This window comes from Megalobrama amblycephala, linkage group LG18, assembly GCF_018812025.1.
Source record: "Megalobrama amblycephala isolate DHTTF-2021 linkage group LG18, ASM1881202v1, whole genome shotgun sequence".
Classification (NCBI taxonomy): Eukaryota; Metazoa; Chordata; class Actinopteri; order Cypriniformes; family Xenocyprididae; genus Megalobrama; species Megalobrama amblycephala.
The window spans coordinates 25,686,363-25,699,502 of NC_063061.1; the positions used below are offsets into that span (position 1 = coordinate 25,686,363).

At 42.6% G+C, this 13,140-nt stretch overlaps 2 protein-coding genes and 1 long non-coding RNA gene across 5 annotated transcripts in view; all 3 read right to left on the reverse strand.

The window, feature by feature from the left end:
- Positions 1-878, reverse strand: part of LOC125252232 — a 4,450-nt gene extending 3,572 nt beyond the window's left edge. For both annotated transcript variants that reach the window (XR_007181202.1, XR_007181201.1), the window contains exons 1-2: positions 529-878; positions 417-457 (exon numbers count right to left, since the gene is read on the reverse strand). This is a non-coding gene — a long non-coding RNA (uncharacterized LOC125252232). The remainder of the gene's footprint in view (positions 1-416; positions 458-528) is intronic.
- The window catches only part of LOC125252228 (LIM zinc-binding domain-containing Nebulette-like), a 41,472-nt gene extending 32,346 nt beyond the window's left edge, over positions 1-9,126 (reverse strand). The window contains exons 1-4 of one of the 2 annotated variants that reach the window (XM_048165366.1): positions 8,561-9,126; positions 8,119-8,213; positions 2,791-2,875; positions 885-992 (exon numbers count right to left, since the gene is read on the reverse strand). In XM_048165366.1, coding sequence (XP_048021323.1) covers positions 885-992; positions 2,791-2,875; positions 8,119-8,213; positions 8,561-8,629 — 357 coding nt within the window. In that variant the 5' untranslated portion in view covers positions 8,630-9,126. The remainder of the gene's footprint in view (positions 1-884; positions 993-2,790; positions 2,876-8,118; positions 8,214-8,560) is intronic. The other variant, XM_048165367.1, reaches the window with a different exon arrangement.
- Positions 9,127-10,516: 1,390 nt separating this feature from the next.
- hus1 (HUS1 checkpoint clamp component) lies at positions 10,517-13,051 on the reverse strand. The gene is made up of 8 exons (XM_048166035.1): positions 12,836-13,051; positions 12,538-12,665; positions 12,262-12,438; positions 12,053-12,160; positions 11,467-11,541; positions 11,157-11,256; positions 10,897-11,028; positions 10,517-10,765 (listed from the first exon to the last, which is right to left on the reverse strand). Exons 1-8 carry the CDS (start codon positions 12,885-12,887, stop codon positions 10,683-10,685), a joined length of 855 nt encoding a protein of 284 aa, XP_048021992.1. The 5' UTR covers positions 12,888-13,051; the 3' UTR covers positions 10,517-10,682.
- Between the last annotated feature and the right edge of the window lie 89 nt (positions 13,052-13,140).

Here is a 13,140-nt window from a genome sequence, read left to right on the forward strand (position 1 = left end):
CCAATTACACTAATGACCAGGAATGATGATGATGGTTTGTGATGGTTTGTGGGAATGAGGCGCTCTCGCTTTCTCTGTCTGATAGCGGAGACAAACACGAGAGACCGCAGCGAGTCTGGATCCGATCTGTGCGGGAATCAGGGAACAAACAAACGTTCTCCCACTAACGTTAACAGAACGTTCGTCTAACACTTTTTAAATGTTTCTACTTTGTTCACAGAACATTCAAATGTAACGTTTGAAGAATGATAAAAAAGAATGTTCCTGTAACGTTCACATCGTTTAGAGAACATTCAGAAATAACTTGATGGAAACATTATCTAAACGTTCTTAGAACACATTCTGACATCACAGGAAAAGTGAATTATTTAAACTACAGAATTTAAAAGGAGGAAAACAGAAAAAGACTCACTGACCTGTTCATGACATCACTGCGTCTCTCGGGTCACTGGCGTTTCTGAAACAACACACCTCAGAGTCAACCGAATCATCATCATCATGTGACCTTCATCAGACAGAAACACTGACCTGCCGCTCTTCTCTTCTTCAGGAGCGTCTCCTCGTGAGGCCTCAGATCGACTCTGACTCTCATCAGTGACTTTATTCTGAAGAAAACACTTCTGTTCTTCATGCACGTTATTTCTACACCATCTGAAAGCGACAGGTTTGGTGAACATCATCTCACGTTCACGTTAAACATCTACCAAGACGACAGATCATCTCACCTGCGGCTCAGAGTCGCTCCGGTTGCGTGATTTCTGGATGGTTTGCATGTATAGTGACGTGTGTAATAATGTTGTGTCATTGTCATCAGAGACCAGAATGCACCTCAAACACACACACACACACACACACACACACACAGACGGTATAACGTTTCATACGTTGCTGATGTGTTCTTGTGTTCTTCTGAGTCTCTGCAGCTCCGGCGTGTCTGTGACGATACTGAAGCCTCGGCCTTTACTCTCCTCAAAGTCCCGCTTATATCTCACCTGAAAACATGAGGACAAACGTGTTCAAAGAGCTGACGCGAGTCACACCAGCAATTCTCATCAACACACTGAGCATCAGACACACCGATACCGTGATCACAGTCTGTCTGATCACATGACACACGACTGACAGCCGCGAAAACAGTTCAGACACACCGAATCAACGACTCGCTTCCTGCAGGACTGTGATTCTCTGAGAGGATCAGCATCTGCTGTGGTCTGCGGTCACCTTCTGTCAGCCCAGCGTGATCCACACACACACTCACACACACACACACACACACACACTCACACACACTCTCACACACACACACACACACACTCACACACACACACAGGATTTTGTGTGATACGATTCAATACGACTGAATCAATAACATGAAAAGTGATTCATTTTATTCTCTCTTTATTTAGGACTCGTGTTTTACAGTGGATTCATTTCTCTTGCCGTGCTCATGCTGTTATTTACAGTGTGTTTCTGACTGTATGGACCCGGTCAGAACCCGTGACACAGTTCCAGCTCTCAGACTCAATATGATCCGCGGGACGTCAGTGTGGATCTCACGGCTCAGTGAGCGACTGAACACGGACACGCTTCACCTCAACAGAAACGTTCTGCATGTAGAATAACTGTTGTGATCAATCGTCAGCACGCTTAAATAATCAAGCAGCGTTTGTGACGTTTGTTTTCACAGATTTCTGTGTGTTTCTGCATCTACATTCATCACTGATCTGAGCCGTTCAGAAAACTGGGTCACTGTTTTATGAATTCCATCACAAAACACGGTTTGAATTTCTGCTTAATGCTTTCATGCCAAATTCAATGTGAAATTATATTTTTATGCAGGGTTTTGAACATGTAAATCTGGATGTTAGAGGAGAGTGACATGATGTGAAGAGATCCTGAAATCATCAAGACCCAGAACGTTTGTCTGATGTTCCCGTTAAAGAGTCAGTTCACTTCAGAATTAAATTTCCTGATAATTCACTCTCCTCCATGTCATCCAAGATGTTCATGTGTTTCTTTCTTCAGTGGAAAAGAAATGAAGGAAAACATTCCAGGATTTTTCTCCATATAGTGGACTTCACTGGGGTTCAACGGGTTGAAGGTCCAAATGTCAGTTTCAGTGCAGCTTCAAAGAGCTCTACATGATCCCAGACGAGGAATAAGAGTCTTATCTAGAGAAACCATCAGACATTTACTAAAAAAATAAAAATTATACACTTTTTAACCACAAATGCTCGTCTTGCACTGCTCTGTGATGCTCCACGCATGACGTAATCATGTTGGAAAGGTCACGCGTGACGTAATCCAGTGTTTACAAAGCAAACGTCAAAGACTAAGTCAATTTTGAAGTTGGAGGAGAAAATGAGATGGAGTTTTACCACGGTACTTCCTGCTACGTCACATCCTTTCCAACATGATTACGTCATGCGTGGAGCATCACAGAGCAGAGCAAGACGAGCATTTGTGGTTAAAAAGTATATAATGTTTATTTTTTTAGTAAATGTCTGATGGTTTCTCTAGATAAGACTCTTATTCCTCGTCTGGGATCATGTAGAGCTCTTTGAAGCTGCACTGAAACTGACATTTGGACCTTCAACCCGTTGAACCCCAGTGAAGTCCACTATATGGAGAAAAATCCTGGAATGTTTTGACATGAACATCTTGGATGACATAACTTTGAATGAATGTTTTATGAAAGAACGTTTGTTCATAACTTTGAGAGAACCTTGCCAGAACGTTCTGAGAATGTTCCTCTGACGTCACGTGTCATGTGTGTCATGTGACTCTCACCTGACTCTGTAACTCGCTCTGCTGTTTCAGGCGCAGGTTCTCTGGTGTGTCCGTCACGATGGTGAACGACGTCTTGGGATAGTGACTGAAAGCAGAAGGTGAAGGTGAGGATGACTCTGGAGCGCACGTGCGTCACATGTGCATACACCGAACTGAACTGATCTGAATCAACTCTAGTGTCTTCTGTAGAGCTGAAACTCATATTTGATGAAGTTTAACACTGTTTATTACTGTGAAGCTGCTTGTTGTATAAAGCGCTGCAGAAATAACGCTGACATGCAGAAGATGAAGGAGAGTCAGTGTTTGGGTGGATTATTCTTTCAACACTCGACAAGAGCTAAAAATACTGCGGTGAATCTGAAAGGAGCGCGGCTCTTGTGTGACGCAGCGATAACCTTTCTGCTCTAATCGCAGTAATAATCATCTCGTCAAACTCTGAAAATAACACAATAGCTTTTCATCATGACTTCACTGCTATTGTGTGATAAAAATAAAGCATGAATGCCCATTGAATCAGCAGGACGTTTCCCTGGCGACTCCTGACTCCGCCCCCAAACACACATAACCAATCAGATCCCGACACAGCTGTCAATGAGTCAATTAAACAAACATCGCTGGCGTATGCAGAGGAAACGACAGGACAGGAAGTGACTGTGTGTTCCTGTATCCTGAGAGAGAAACACGAGTCACACGCTGTAACTGCATCACTTCATTCTTCAGATCTACAGTCTGTGTTTTGGACCATCATGGTCATGTGACGCCCAAATGAGAGATTGTTTGTTGTCTGAGTGTGTTTGTGTCCTAAACACCCGCCCTACAATTACAGCTCATAAACCGAAGCGTTTAGAGCGAGCGTCTCCAGAGACATGCTAACGAGTGCTCGACGAGTTTACAGAGCTACTGGAATAATTAACATTTATCTAATGTTTCTGAAAGAGTCTCTTCTGCTCATAAAAGCTAAAAGCTGTGTTTATTTGATCAAAAATACAGTAAAAATAGTGAAATATTTTTACAGTGTAAATCAGCTGTTTTCTATGTGAATATATAGTAAAGTATAATTTATTCCTGTGATCAAAGCTGAATTTTCAGCATCATTACTCCAGTCTTCAGTGTCACATGATCCTTCAGAAATCATTCTGATATGATGATTTGAACACTTTTCTTGTCTTCTTTTCAACTTTCTATTCTACAAACCCGATTCCAAAAAAGTTGGGACACTGTACAAATTGTGAATTTTAATCTCATAAAATTGTATTTTATTCACAATAGAATATAGATAACATATCAAATGTTGAAACTGAGACATTTTGAAATGTCTTGCCAAATATTGGCTCATTTTGGATTTCATGAGAGCTACACATTCCAAAAAAGTTGGGACAGGTAGCAATAAGAGGCCGGAAAAGTTAAATGTACATATAAGGAACAGCTGGAGGACCAATTTGCAACTTATTAGGTCGATTGGCAACATGATTGGGTATAAAAAGAGCCTCTCAGAGTGGCAGTGTCTCTCAGAAGTCAAGATGGGCAGAGGATCACCAATTCCCCCAATAGTGGAGCAATATCAGAAAGGAGTTTCTCAGAGAAAAATTGCAAAGAGTTTGAAGTTATCATCATCTACAGTGCATAATATCATCCAAAGATTCAGAGAATCTGGAACAATCTCTGTGCGTAAGGGTCAAGGCCGGAAACCATACTGGATGCCCGTGATCTTCGGCCCTTAGACGGCACTGCATCACATACAGGAATGCTACTGTAATGGAAATCACAACATGGGCTCAGGAATACTTCCAGAAAACATTGTCGGTGAACACAATCCACCGTGCCATTCGCCGTTGCCGGCTAAAACTCTATAGGTCAAAAAAGAAGCCATATCTAAACATGATCCAGAAGCGCAGGCGTTTTCTCTGGGCCAAGGCTCATTTAAAATGGACTGTGGCAAAGTGGAAAACTGTTCTGTGGTCAGACGAATCAAAATTTGAAGTTCTTTTTGGAAAACTGGGACGCCATGTCATCCGGACTAAAGAGGTCAAGGACAACCCAAGTTGTTATCAGCGCTCAGTTCAGAAGCCTGCATCTCTGATGGTATGGGGTTGCATGAGTGCGTGTGGCATGGGCAGCTTACACATCTGGAAAGGCACCATCAATGCTGAAAGGTATATCCAAGTTCTAGAACAACATATGCTCCCATCCAGACGTCGTCTCTTTCAGGGAAGACATTGCATTTTCCAACATGACAATGCCAGACCACATACTGCATCAATTACAACATCATGGCTGCGTAGAAGAAGGATCCGGGTACTGAAATGGCCAGCCTGCAGTCCAGATCTTTCACCCATAGAAAACATTTGGCGCATCATAAAGAGGAAGATGCGACAAAGAAGACCTAAGACAGTTGAGCAACTAGAAGCCTGTATTAGACAAGAATGGGACAACATTCCTGTTCCTAAACTTGAGCAACTTGTCTCCTCAGTCCCCAGACGTTTGCAGACTGTTATAAAAAGAAGAGGGGATGCCACACAGTGGGAAACATGGCCTTGTCCCAACTTTTTTGAGATGTGCTGATGCCATGAAATTTAAAATCAACTTATTTTTCCCTTAAAATGATACATTTTCTCAGTTTAAACGTTTGATATGTCATCTATGTTGTATTCTGAATAAAATATTGAAATTTGAAACTTCCACATCATTGCATTCTGTTTTTATTCACAATTTGTACAGTGTCCCAACTTTTTTGGAATCGGGTTTATATTCTGATCAAATCAAACGCAGCCTTGATGAGCAGAAGAGACTTAATTATTCCAAACTTTTGTCTGTAAGGTGTGAAACTGCACTGAAATCTGAGGATTGAAGAAAAGCTCATCACAGAACGACACCAAAGCAGAGAGTTCATCTGAAGATTCACAGCGTGAAGCAGTGACTGAGCAGGACGTGTGTGTGTGTGTGTGTGTGTGTGTGTGTGTGTGTGTGTGTGTGTGAACAGGTCTTCTGTTGTGTAGAGTTACTAGAGTTACTCTGGTCTCCACTAGCAACTCCGCTCACTTTGTCTGAATCGTGACACTCAATCCAGAGAACAAAGAGCTGCTCTGTGGGACGCTGAAGTTCTGCGTCTGAGCCAAAGAACACGGCAGGAACCTGAAAAACAGGAGCAGTGACCAGAACCGCTCCGGCTCAACAACACGCCAAACTACTCCTGATACCAGACATGATCAGAGATGAAGACGGACCTGAGCGTCCAGAAAACAGAGATCAGTTCAGACCATCAGTTCAACACTGTTCGCTGATGAAGAGTCACTCAGAGCTAATGATTCATCTCTCGTTAATACTCAACCCGTCCATTCTAATGATTGACAGCCGCGGCTCTAGTTGAGTTTAGCAGAGTTAACGTGACCATCACAGGAAACACTTTTACTCTCTCACAAAAGCTCATTCTGTGTGATTTATAAGCCTTTTGAAAAGTGGAGACATGGAGTAATGTCCTCATAAGTCACCTCTTTTTGTCATACCCATGTCATTATACACATTTGTGTCCTGATATGTCACACACACACACATACACATTCAGTATTTAGTGTAAATCTCATCCGTCTGAATCTGTCCTGATGTTCATCGTGATGAAGGAACAGAACGAGACGTTTCTCAGCGAGATCAGCCTCTGTTAATCATTTCAGCTCATTTGTTTTCATCGTCACAGTAACGAGCGCTTCCTCTTTGATGTGACATCACGTGTGTCCACGCTTGAGTGAAGCAGACCAGAAGAGGTTTCCATAGCAACGGCCCACACACACACACACACACACGCCTGAATGAGTGAAACTCTCCTCTGCTGCTTCACAGATTCATCTATAAAGAATCGCTTCATAATGAAGCAGTGAAATCACGTCACATGACCTGATCAGAGTCTGAAGATCCTCAAACATCTGAGTCACGCTTCTGCTGCTGAGTCACATGATCAAGAGCTCTCATTACACTAGTGCTGATGATGATGATGAGTGGAGCACAAACGAGTAAAGAGATGAAGAACAACTGCTGTGTGTGTGTGTGTGAGTGTGTGTGTGTGTGTGTGTGTCTATGTGAGTGTGTGTGAGTGTGTGTGTATGTGTGTGTCTAAGTGTGTGTGTGTGTGAGTGTGTGTGTGTATCTGACGCCTGCAGCACTGATCGACCCACACACTCGACCTGAGTAGGTGCATGAACACACACACACACACACACACACACACACACACACAGACACTCACATAGACTCACACACACACACTCACTCACACAGACACACACAAACACACACACACAGTGATGTATTAATTATCTTCTATTATATAATCGCACACGAGCCTCATTATGTAAAGATCAGAGGAACGCTGCTGCATTAAGTGAAGTTCCTAAACGTAATTTAGGGAGGAGTTAGCCCATCTGATCGTCCAATCAACAGCCAGAGTATAGCAGCTGTTCCAGCATCCCTCCACCTCCCCAAACTCCACCCTCATCTCAGGTACCTTGCCCTATGTAATCACATCCTATATTTATTCACTGGGGGGGGGTGTATCAGAGCTCGAGCTGAAGAGCTTCATCGAGCCCCCCCTCAGCGGACAGCAAGCCAAATTAGCTAACCCTAACCCTAAAGATTACATGGGCAAACGAACTCGTTAATGACACATTAAACTCCGTCTGAGACGAACTGAAGAACACCAGATTCACGTGTGAAACTCACCGACATCGTTCTAGCTGCTGTGGGCCGTCGTCAGGGTGTTGCTAGGGTGTTGCTATGCAGTTGTTAGGGCATTGCTATGTGAAACAGACACCTGACAGACAGAACTGACGTTCACAGTAAAACTGAACAACACCTGAATCCAGAATCTGACGGGGTCAAAGGTCAGTCTGGACCAGAGTGAGACGGAGAACGATCGGCCGGAGTTTGTCTGTGATGTCAGACGGTTCTTCAATCATGAGCCGAACGGCAGTGTCAGAACGTAATCAGATCAACAGTGAGCGAAAGGTCACGACAAACTGACCTTTAAACACAATCAACCGCAAATAAAGAAAAGGCCACAGAATATTCACTCCATTAACACCACGGTCATGTGACCCACGATTAAACATGACACAAACAGATGTGTGTGTGTGTGTATCAGAGCAGAATGTGGTTCCTATATCCGTCCTCTCCTCAGATCCACACGACTCTTTCGTTTCTCTCTGCGTCTCACTAAAACTCAGTTCAGGATCAGGATCTCAGACGTGTGTGTGTGTGTGTGTGTGTGTGTGTGTGTGTGAGTGTGAGTGACCTGTCAGAGAGTTACTGAACACACTGAACACTTTCACACACACTTACGCGTTGCAGTAGGGTTTCTTGTCGTAGCCTTTGTAGTTCTTCATGTTGAGCGTCATCTTGCACACTTCACAGTGGAAACAGCCTTTGTGCCAGTTCTGAACAGATCAAAACAACCACGTGATTCAGAGCCTTCATGACATCATCAATCAGAGATCAATAACATAAAGTACAGTACACTGCTTCAGATACTGTGATATTTACAAGCAGGAATACCCTGGTATTACTACAGTACTGTGACCCAAACAAGCCTCAGTGTTCAAATGTTTAATTTGCTTCATGTTGAACTCTTGAGATGTCGCTCATCACTATGAATAAAACATGAAACTTATTATGTAAGACATGAAGATAAACACCGCAGTGAAGTTAGAGTCACACACGTCACTTACAGCAGCAGATCTAATGAAGTTAGTGTGAATGTGAGGAAAATAAACTCTTCTCGCACCTTGTCGAGGCAGCTGATCTTCTCCGTCGGGTACACGGTCTTCCCGCAGCGCGCGCACGGAGGATTCATCTTCAGTCCTGATCCTCAGATGTGAACAGCAGACCTGATTCCGAGCTCAGGGTTCGGGTTCAGCAGATCTGATCTGATCTCAGTCTTCAGCTTCAGCAGATCTGATGAAGAGCATCAGCCACTGGAGCGCGGGACCGTCTCTGTGCTCAGTGCGCGCGCGCGCGCGCCCGGGGGGATGTGTTCACTCGATAAATTATACACACACTATAACAACATAATGCCAGTGTCGCTGAAACTAGCTGGCATTTTTGGGCATCTAAAGCGCGTCACAGGATTTGAAGCCCAAAACTGAACAAATAATGAGTGTTTGTGAGTCAGTAATGCGAGTTATGGCAAGCCGATTAAACTTTTAATTACTCCCAGATTATGATTTTTTTTTATCAACAAATTTTCGCTAGTTAAAATGATCATTCTCTATTTCTGCTAGTAATAAAAATTGATTCTTCTGATATAGTAAAAAACACATTTCTGATCTAAAGAATGATCATTTTAACTAGTGAAAATTTGATTGTTGATCAAAAATCATATCCTGAGAATGATTAACAGTCTTACCGGCTTGCCGTGTGTGTGTGTGTGTGTGTGTGTGTGTGTTATGTAAGAATCATGAGAGTCTGAGCATCATGTTTGTGTGTGAAACAGCGACACCTGCTGCTCTACTGCAGTACTGTGGATCACTGTGTAAATACTATAGTACATGAATATGGTAATCAGTCAGAATACAGCGGTATTCTACATGATGGAATATTTTGGGAAGAAAGTTGTTCATTTGTGAAAGATTAAATATTTAAATAGTATATTAATATTTAATTACTAATTATAAATAATTAAGGTGCGTTCATTCAGTCTTTACTGAAATGATACATGATTTAACGGAAGATCAGAAGTGTTTTCTCAGCTCGTTATGAATTTTATATAATATTTACATATTTTATTTAAGCAGGACATAATAAAGTTTAAACAGGCCAAAGTTTTCTTTCATTCTCATCTTTAATCGACGCTCAAATGCGGTAAAGTTCATGTGTTAGAACGAAAATAGGCGTGATTCGTAGAATGAGACTTAAATGACAGTTTTAGCGCAACTCTTCAGTTTATCAAGGTTTGTCAGTGTCATTAAATATTAATGTAAACAATGATTATTAATATCATAAATTATTGTTCAGAAGGAGCTCGTTACTTCCCTCACAGGATGAGCCAATCACAGTCGAGCTTGATTAACGGACAGTCCTGTTAAAACCTGTTTCATTTGAATCCCAAACACCAATCCGTGAATTTAATACATCTAAATGATCACAAATTTTACTATATAAATGCCTTTAATAAGATAAAATATACTGCTATTTGGATTGTTTCAGCGCCTCCCATCACGTGATTCCGCCCATGCAGGCGTTTCCCATCATGCACCGCTTTGAATCACAGAAGCGACATAAAAGATAGAAATATCACCTTTAAAGAGATTTATAGAGTTAAAATGAAACTATATTTTCATTATAACAATATACATAAATACTTTAATGAAGCAGAAGAGCAACATGGCCGTCTGTCACCGTTGACGACACTGGTGTCTCTAGCGTGAGGTATAAATTAGCTGGAGCGCCGCAGTGATTCTCGGCTGGTCCGAAGGCGGTGGGTTAGTCACAATTGATTGCTACAGTCAGTTACAGAACTCCTTGTTTCTTCTCTCCCCTCTCCCACCGCTGACTTTGACCAGCCTTTTACTCGCATCACCACAAGCTCAAACTCAGAGTTAAAGAGGTTCATCATGACAAAAATTAAACTACTACTGTTTTAAATAATGTATATTTTTCATACAGATGCTTTGTTGTGAAATCACTATATTCATAACTTTAAAATGTTTATCATGGGCAAAATAAATGCTCTAAACAGAAACACTGTTATCAAACAATCATTTTATTCATATATACACACATTTACATAGGAAACTCCAAACACAAAGTGTTATTTTTACTAACAAGAGCCCAACAGCTGACCCTTTGAACACTTTTGAACAGATGAATAAGTGTAGATATTCCTCATTACTGTGGTTCAGAAGAAATCACATGACAGCTGGAATGAAGTACTGAAGAGAAACATCCTCATGCAGAAAAATCAGGTGAAGAATCCTTTTGTGAACAATGTCTAGGTTAAAAAAGCAGAACAAAACAGGCATTTTAATGCAATGCTGAGTGAATGTGCAGGTGTGTGTGCGTGCAGGTGTGTGTGTGTGTGTGTGTGTGTGTGTGTGCAGGTGTGTGAGGTGATGTTCTTACTGCACATGGCTCTGCTGGGGTTGACCTGCTGTCCCGTCAGGAACTGCTGCAGTTTCCTGATGTCCACGCGTGTCTGAGCCATGAGCTCCGTGTCTCTGTGACTCGCGCTGGCGCTCGGAGAGCCGTCGTCACCTGAGGGACGTCACACACACACACACACACACACACACACACAGAGTCATTCCAACACAATCACATCCATTTAGAGGACTGTCTCCGCTCAGATGAACACGTTCAAACGCTCGAGTGTGTCGTCTCACCCCAGGGCGGGTTGCCCAGCTCTTTGAAGTGTGTCGTGACAGAAACCAGGTCTGTCTCAATCTTCAGATTCATTTCACCGTTCAGATTGGCCTCAATCACCTGAAACACAAACACTGATCACATGACCAATCAAAGAGTGTCTCGTGAGAGACTGATCTACATGAATGAGGAAATACTGCGACTCAAACTGTCCCATAAATGTCGTTAAAGCTCAGTGATGCTGCGCTTTACCAACTGCTGATTGGCTCTTTATTTAGAAGGCGGGACTTATTCCACCATCCGGCAGATTCTCTTTCACAGTAAACTTACCAGATAGTTGGAGAGATTCTTCATGCGGTCCACGACGCTCTTCATGGTCTTCAGAGGAGGCAGATATATGCTGACCTGAACAACAGCATCATTATTAAAGGATTAGTTCACTTTCAAATTAAAATGTCCTGATAATTTACTCTCCTCCATGTCATCCAAGATGTTCATGTCTGTCTTTCTTCAGTGGAAAAGAAATGAAGGAAAACATTCCAGAAGAAGAACAAGAGAGCAGTTCAAGACGAGCATTTGTGGTTAAAAAGTATATTTATTTTAGTAAATGTCCGATGGTTTCTCTAGATAAGACTCTTATTCCTCGTCTGGGATCATGTAGAGCTCTTTGAAGCTGCACTGAAACTGACATTTGGACCTTCAACCCGTTGAACCCCAGTGAAGTCCACTATATGGAGAAAAATCCTGGAATGTTTTCCTTCATTTCTTTTCCACTGAAGAAAGAAACACATGAACATCTTGGATGACATGGAGGAGAGTAAATTATCAGGACATTTTAATTTGAAAGTGAACTAATCCTTTAATGTGATTCAGCGTGAAGATTCGTTCACATAATCACAGCAGTCACATGACTCACATCAAAGTCCGGCATCTGCGGCTCCCTGAAATCATGCCAGAGTCGTCTGGGAATCACGTCCACTGGGATATCATGAGTGACCACACGACTGACGCTGGACAGAGACGGCTGGCGCGCGCGCACACACACACACACACACACACACACACACAGAATAAATAAATCTGCTCTACTCTTTCTTCAGGTGTTGGTGTTTGTGTTCCTCTCACCAGCTCTGCGGCCAGCGTCAGACACGGGCAGTTCTTCTTGGTCAGTTTGATTTTGACAGATTTGGCGTTCTGTGCCGTTTTTAGCGCCCTGGAGAGATTCTCGGGAGCCACTTCCAGGAAGATCTCGTTGGCATCGGCCGACACTCCCTCCAGCTGGAACTCATCGAAGAAATTCACCTGAAACAGACGCTGAGGCTCAATCTGACAGTCCACAAACACTGCACTTCTACACATCAGCTGTTAGTTTAACCTGCTCAGGTGTGGTCAGTGTCGTACCTGAGAGAGTTCACACCACATACTGACCCCTCCGGTGGCGACTTTCCCCGACAGCACGAAGTACAGGTGATCACAGGTGAGTCTCAACACACACGCCTTGGTCAGCTTGGACACTGTGTTCACCACACCTGACCAACCAAGAGAAATCAAACATCTACATCTGTCTAGAGATGCTCTTCTTTACACACAAACACACAAACAAACTACAGAAACAAACAGACATTCAGCGGAACCAACTGCAGTAGCTCTCTATCACACACAATAATAATAATAATAACAACAGTGATTTTAAACTCACGTGTGAAGTGGTTCAAACATCCAACATCGATGATTTTAGCTCGAAACTTCATTTTGCGGCAGTAAACTTAATATTTTAATAGTTTTGTTCTTTATTTTTGTTGATATTCATCTGTATTTTCGCGCCGGCGGTCCGATGGGAAACTCTTCCGTCCGGAAACAAACGCTCGTGTGCGCAGTTCCGCTGTTCTTCACCTCACCACACGGTGGCGCTCTAGTGAAGCTTTTATCTTCCACAATATAACACCTGACTCAACTTAAGCCTCTTTTGTCATGAAAAGGTGCGTACATTAATTAATTTAAATA

Excerpts from the sequence above, each read along its gene's own strand:
- hus1 (XM_048166035.1), bottom strand. The coding sequence starts at position 12,887 with ATGAAGTTTCGAGCTAAAATCATCGATGTTGGATGTTTGAACCACTTC. Across the intron at positions 12,439-12,537 it reads TGTGGTGTGAACTCTCTCAG|GTGAATTTCTTCGATGAGTT; the intron begins GTACGACACTGA and ends CGTCTGTTTCAG. Across the intron at positions 11,542-12,052 it reads CGCAGATGCCGGACTTTGAT|GTCAGCATATATCTGCCTCC; the intron begins GTGAGTCATGTG and ends GCTGTTGTTCAG.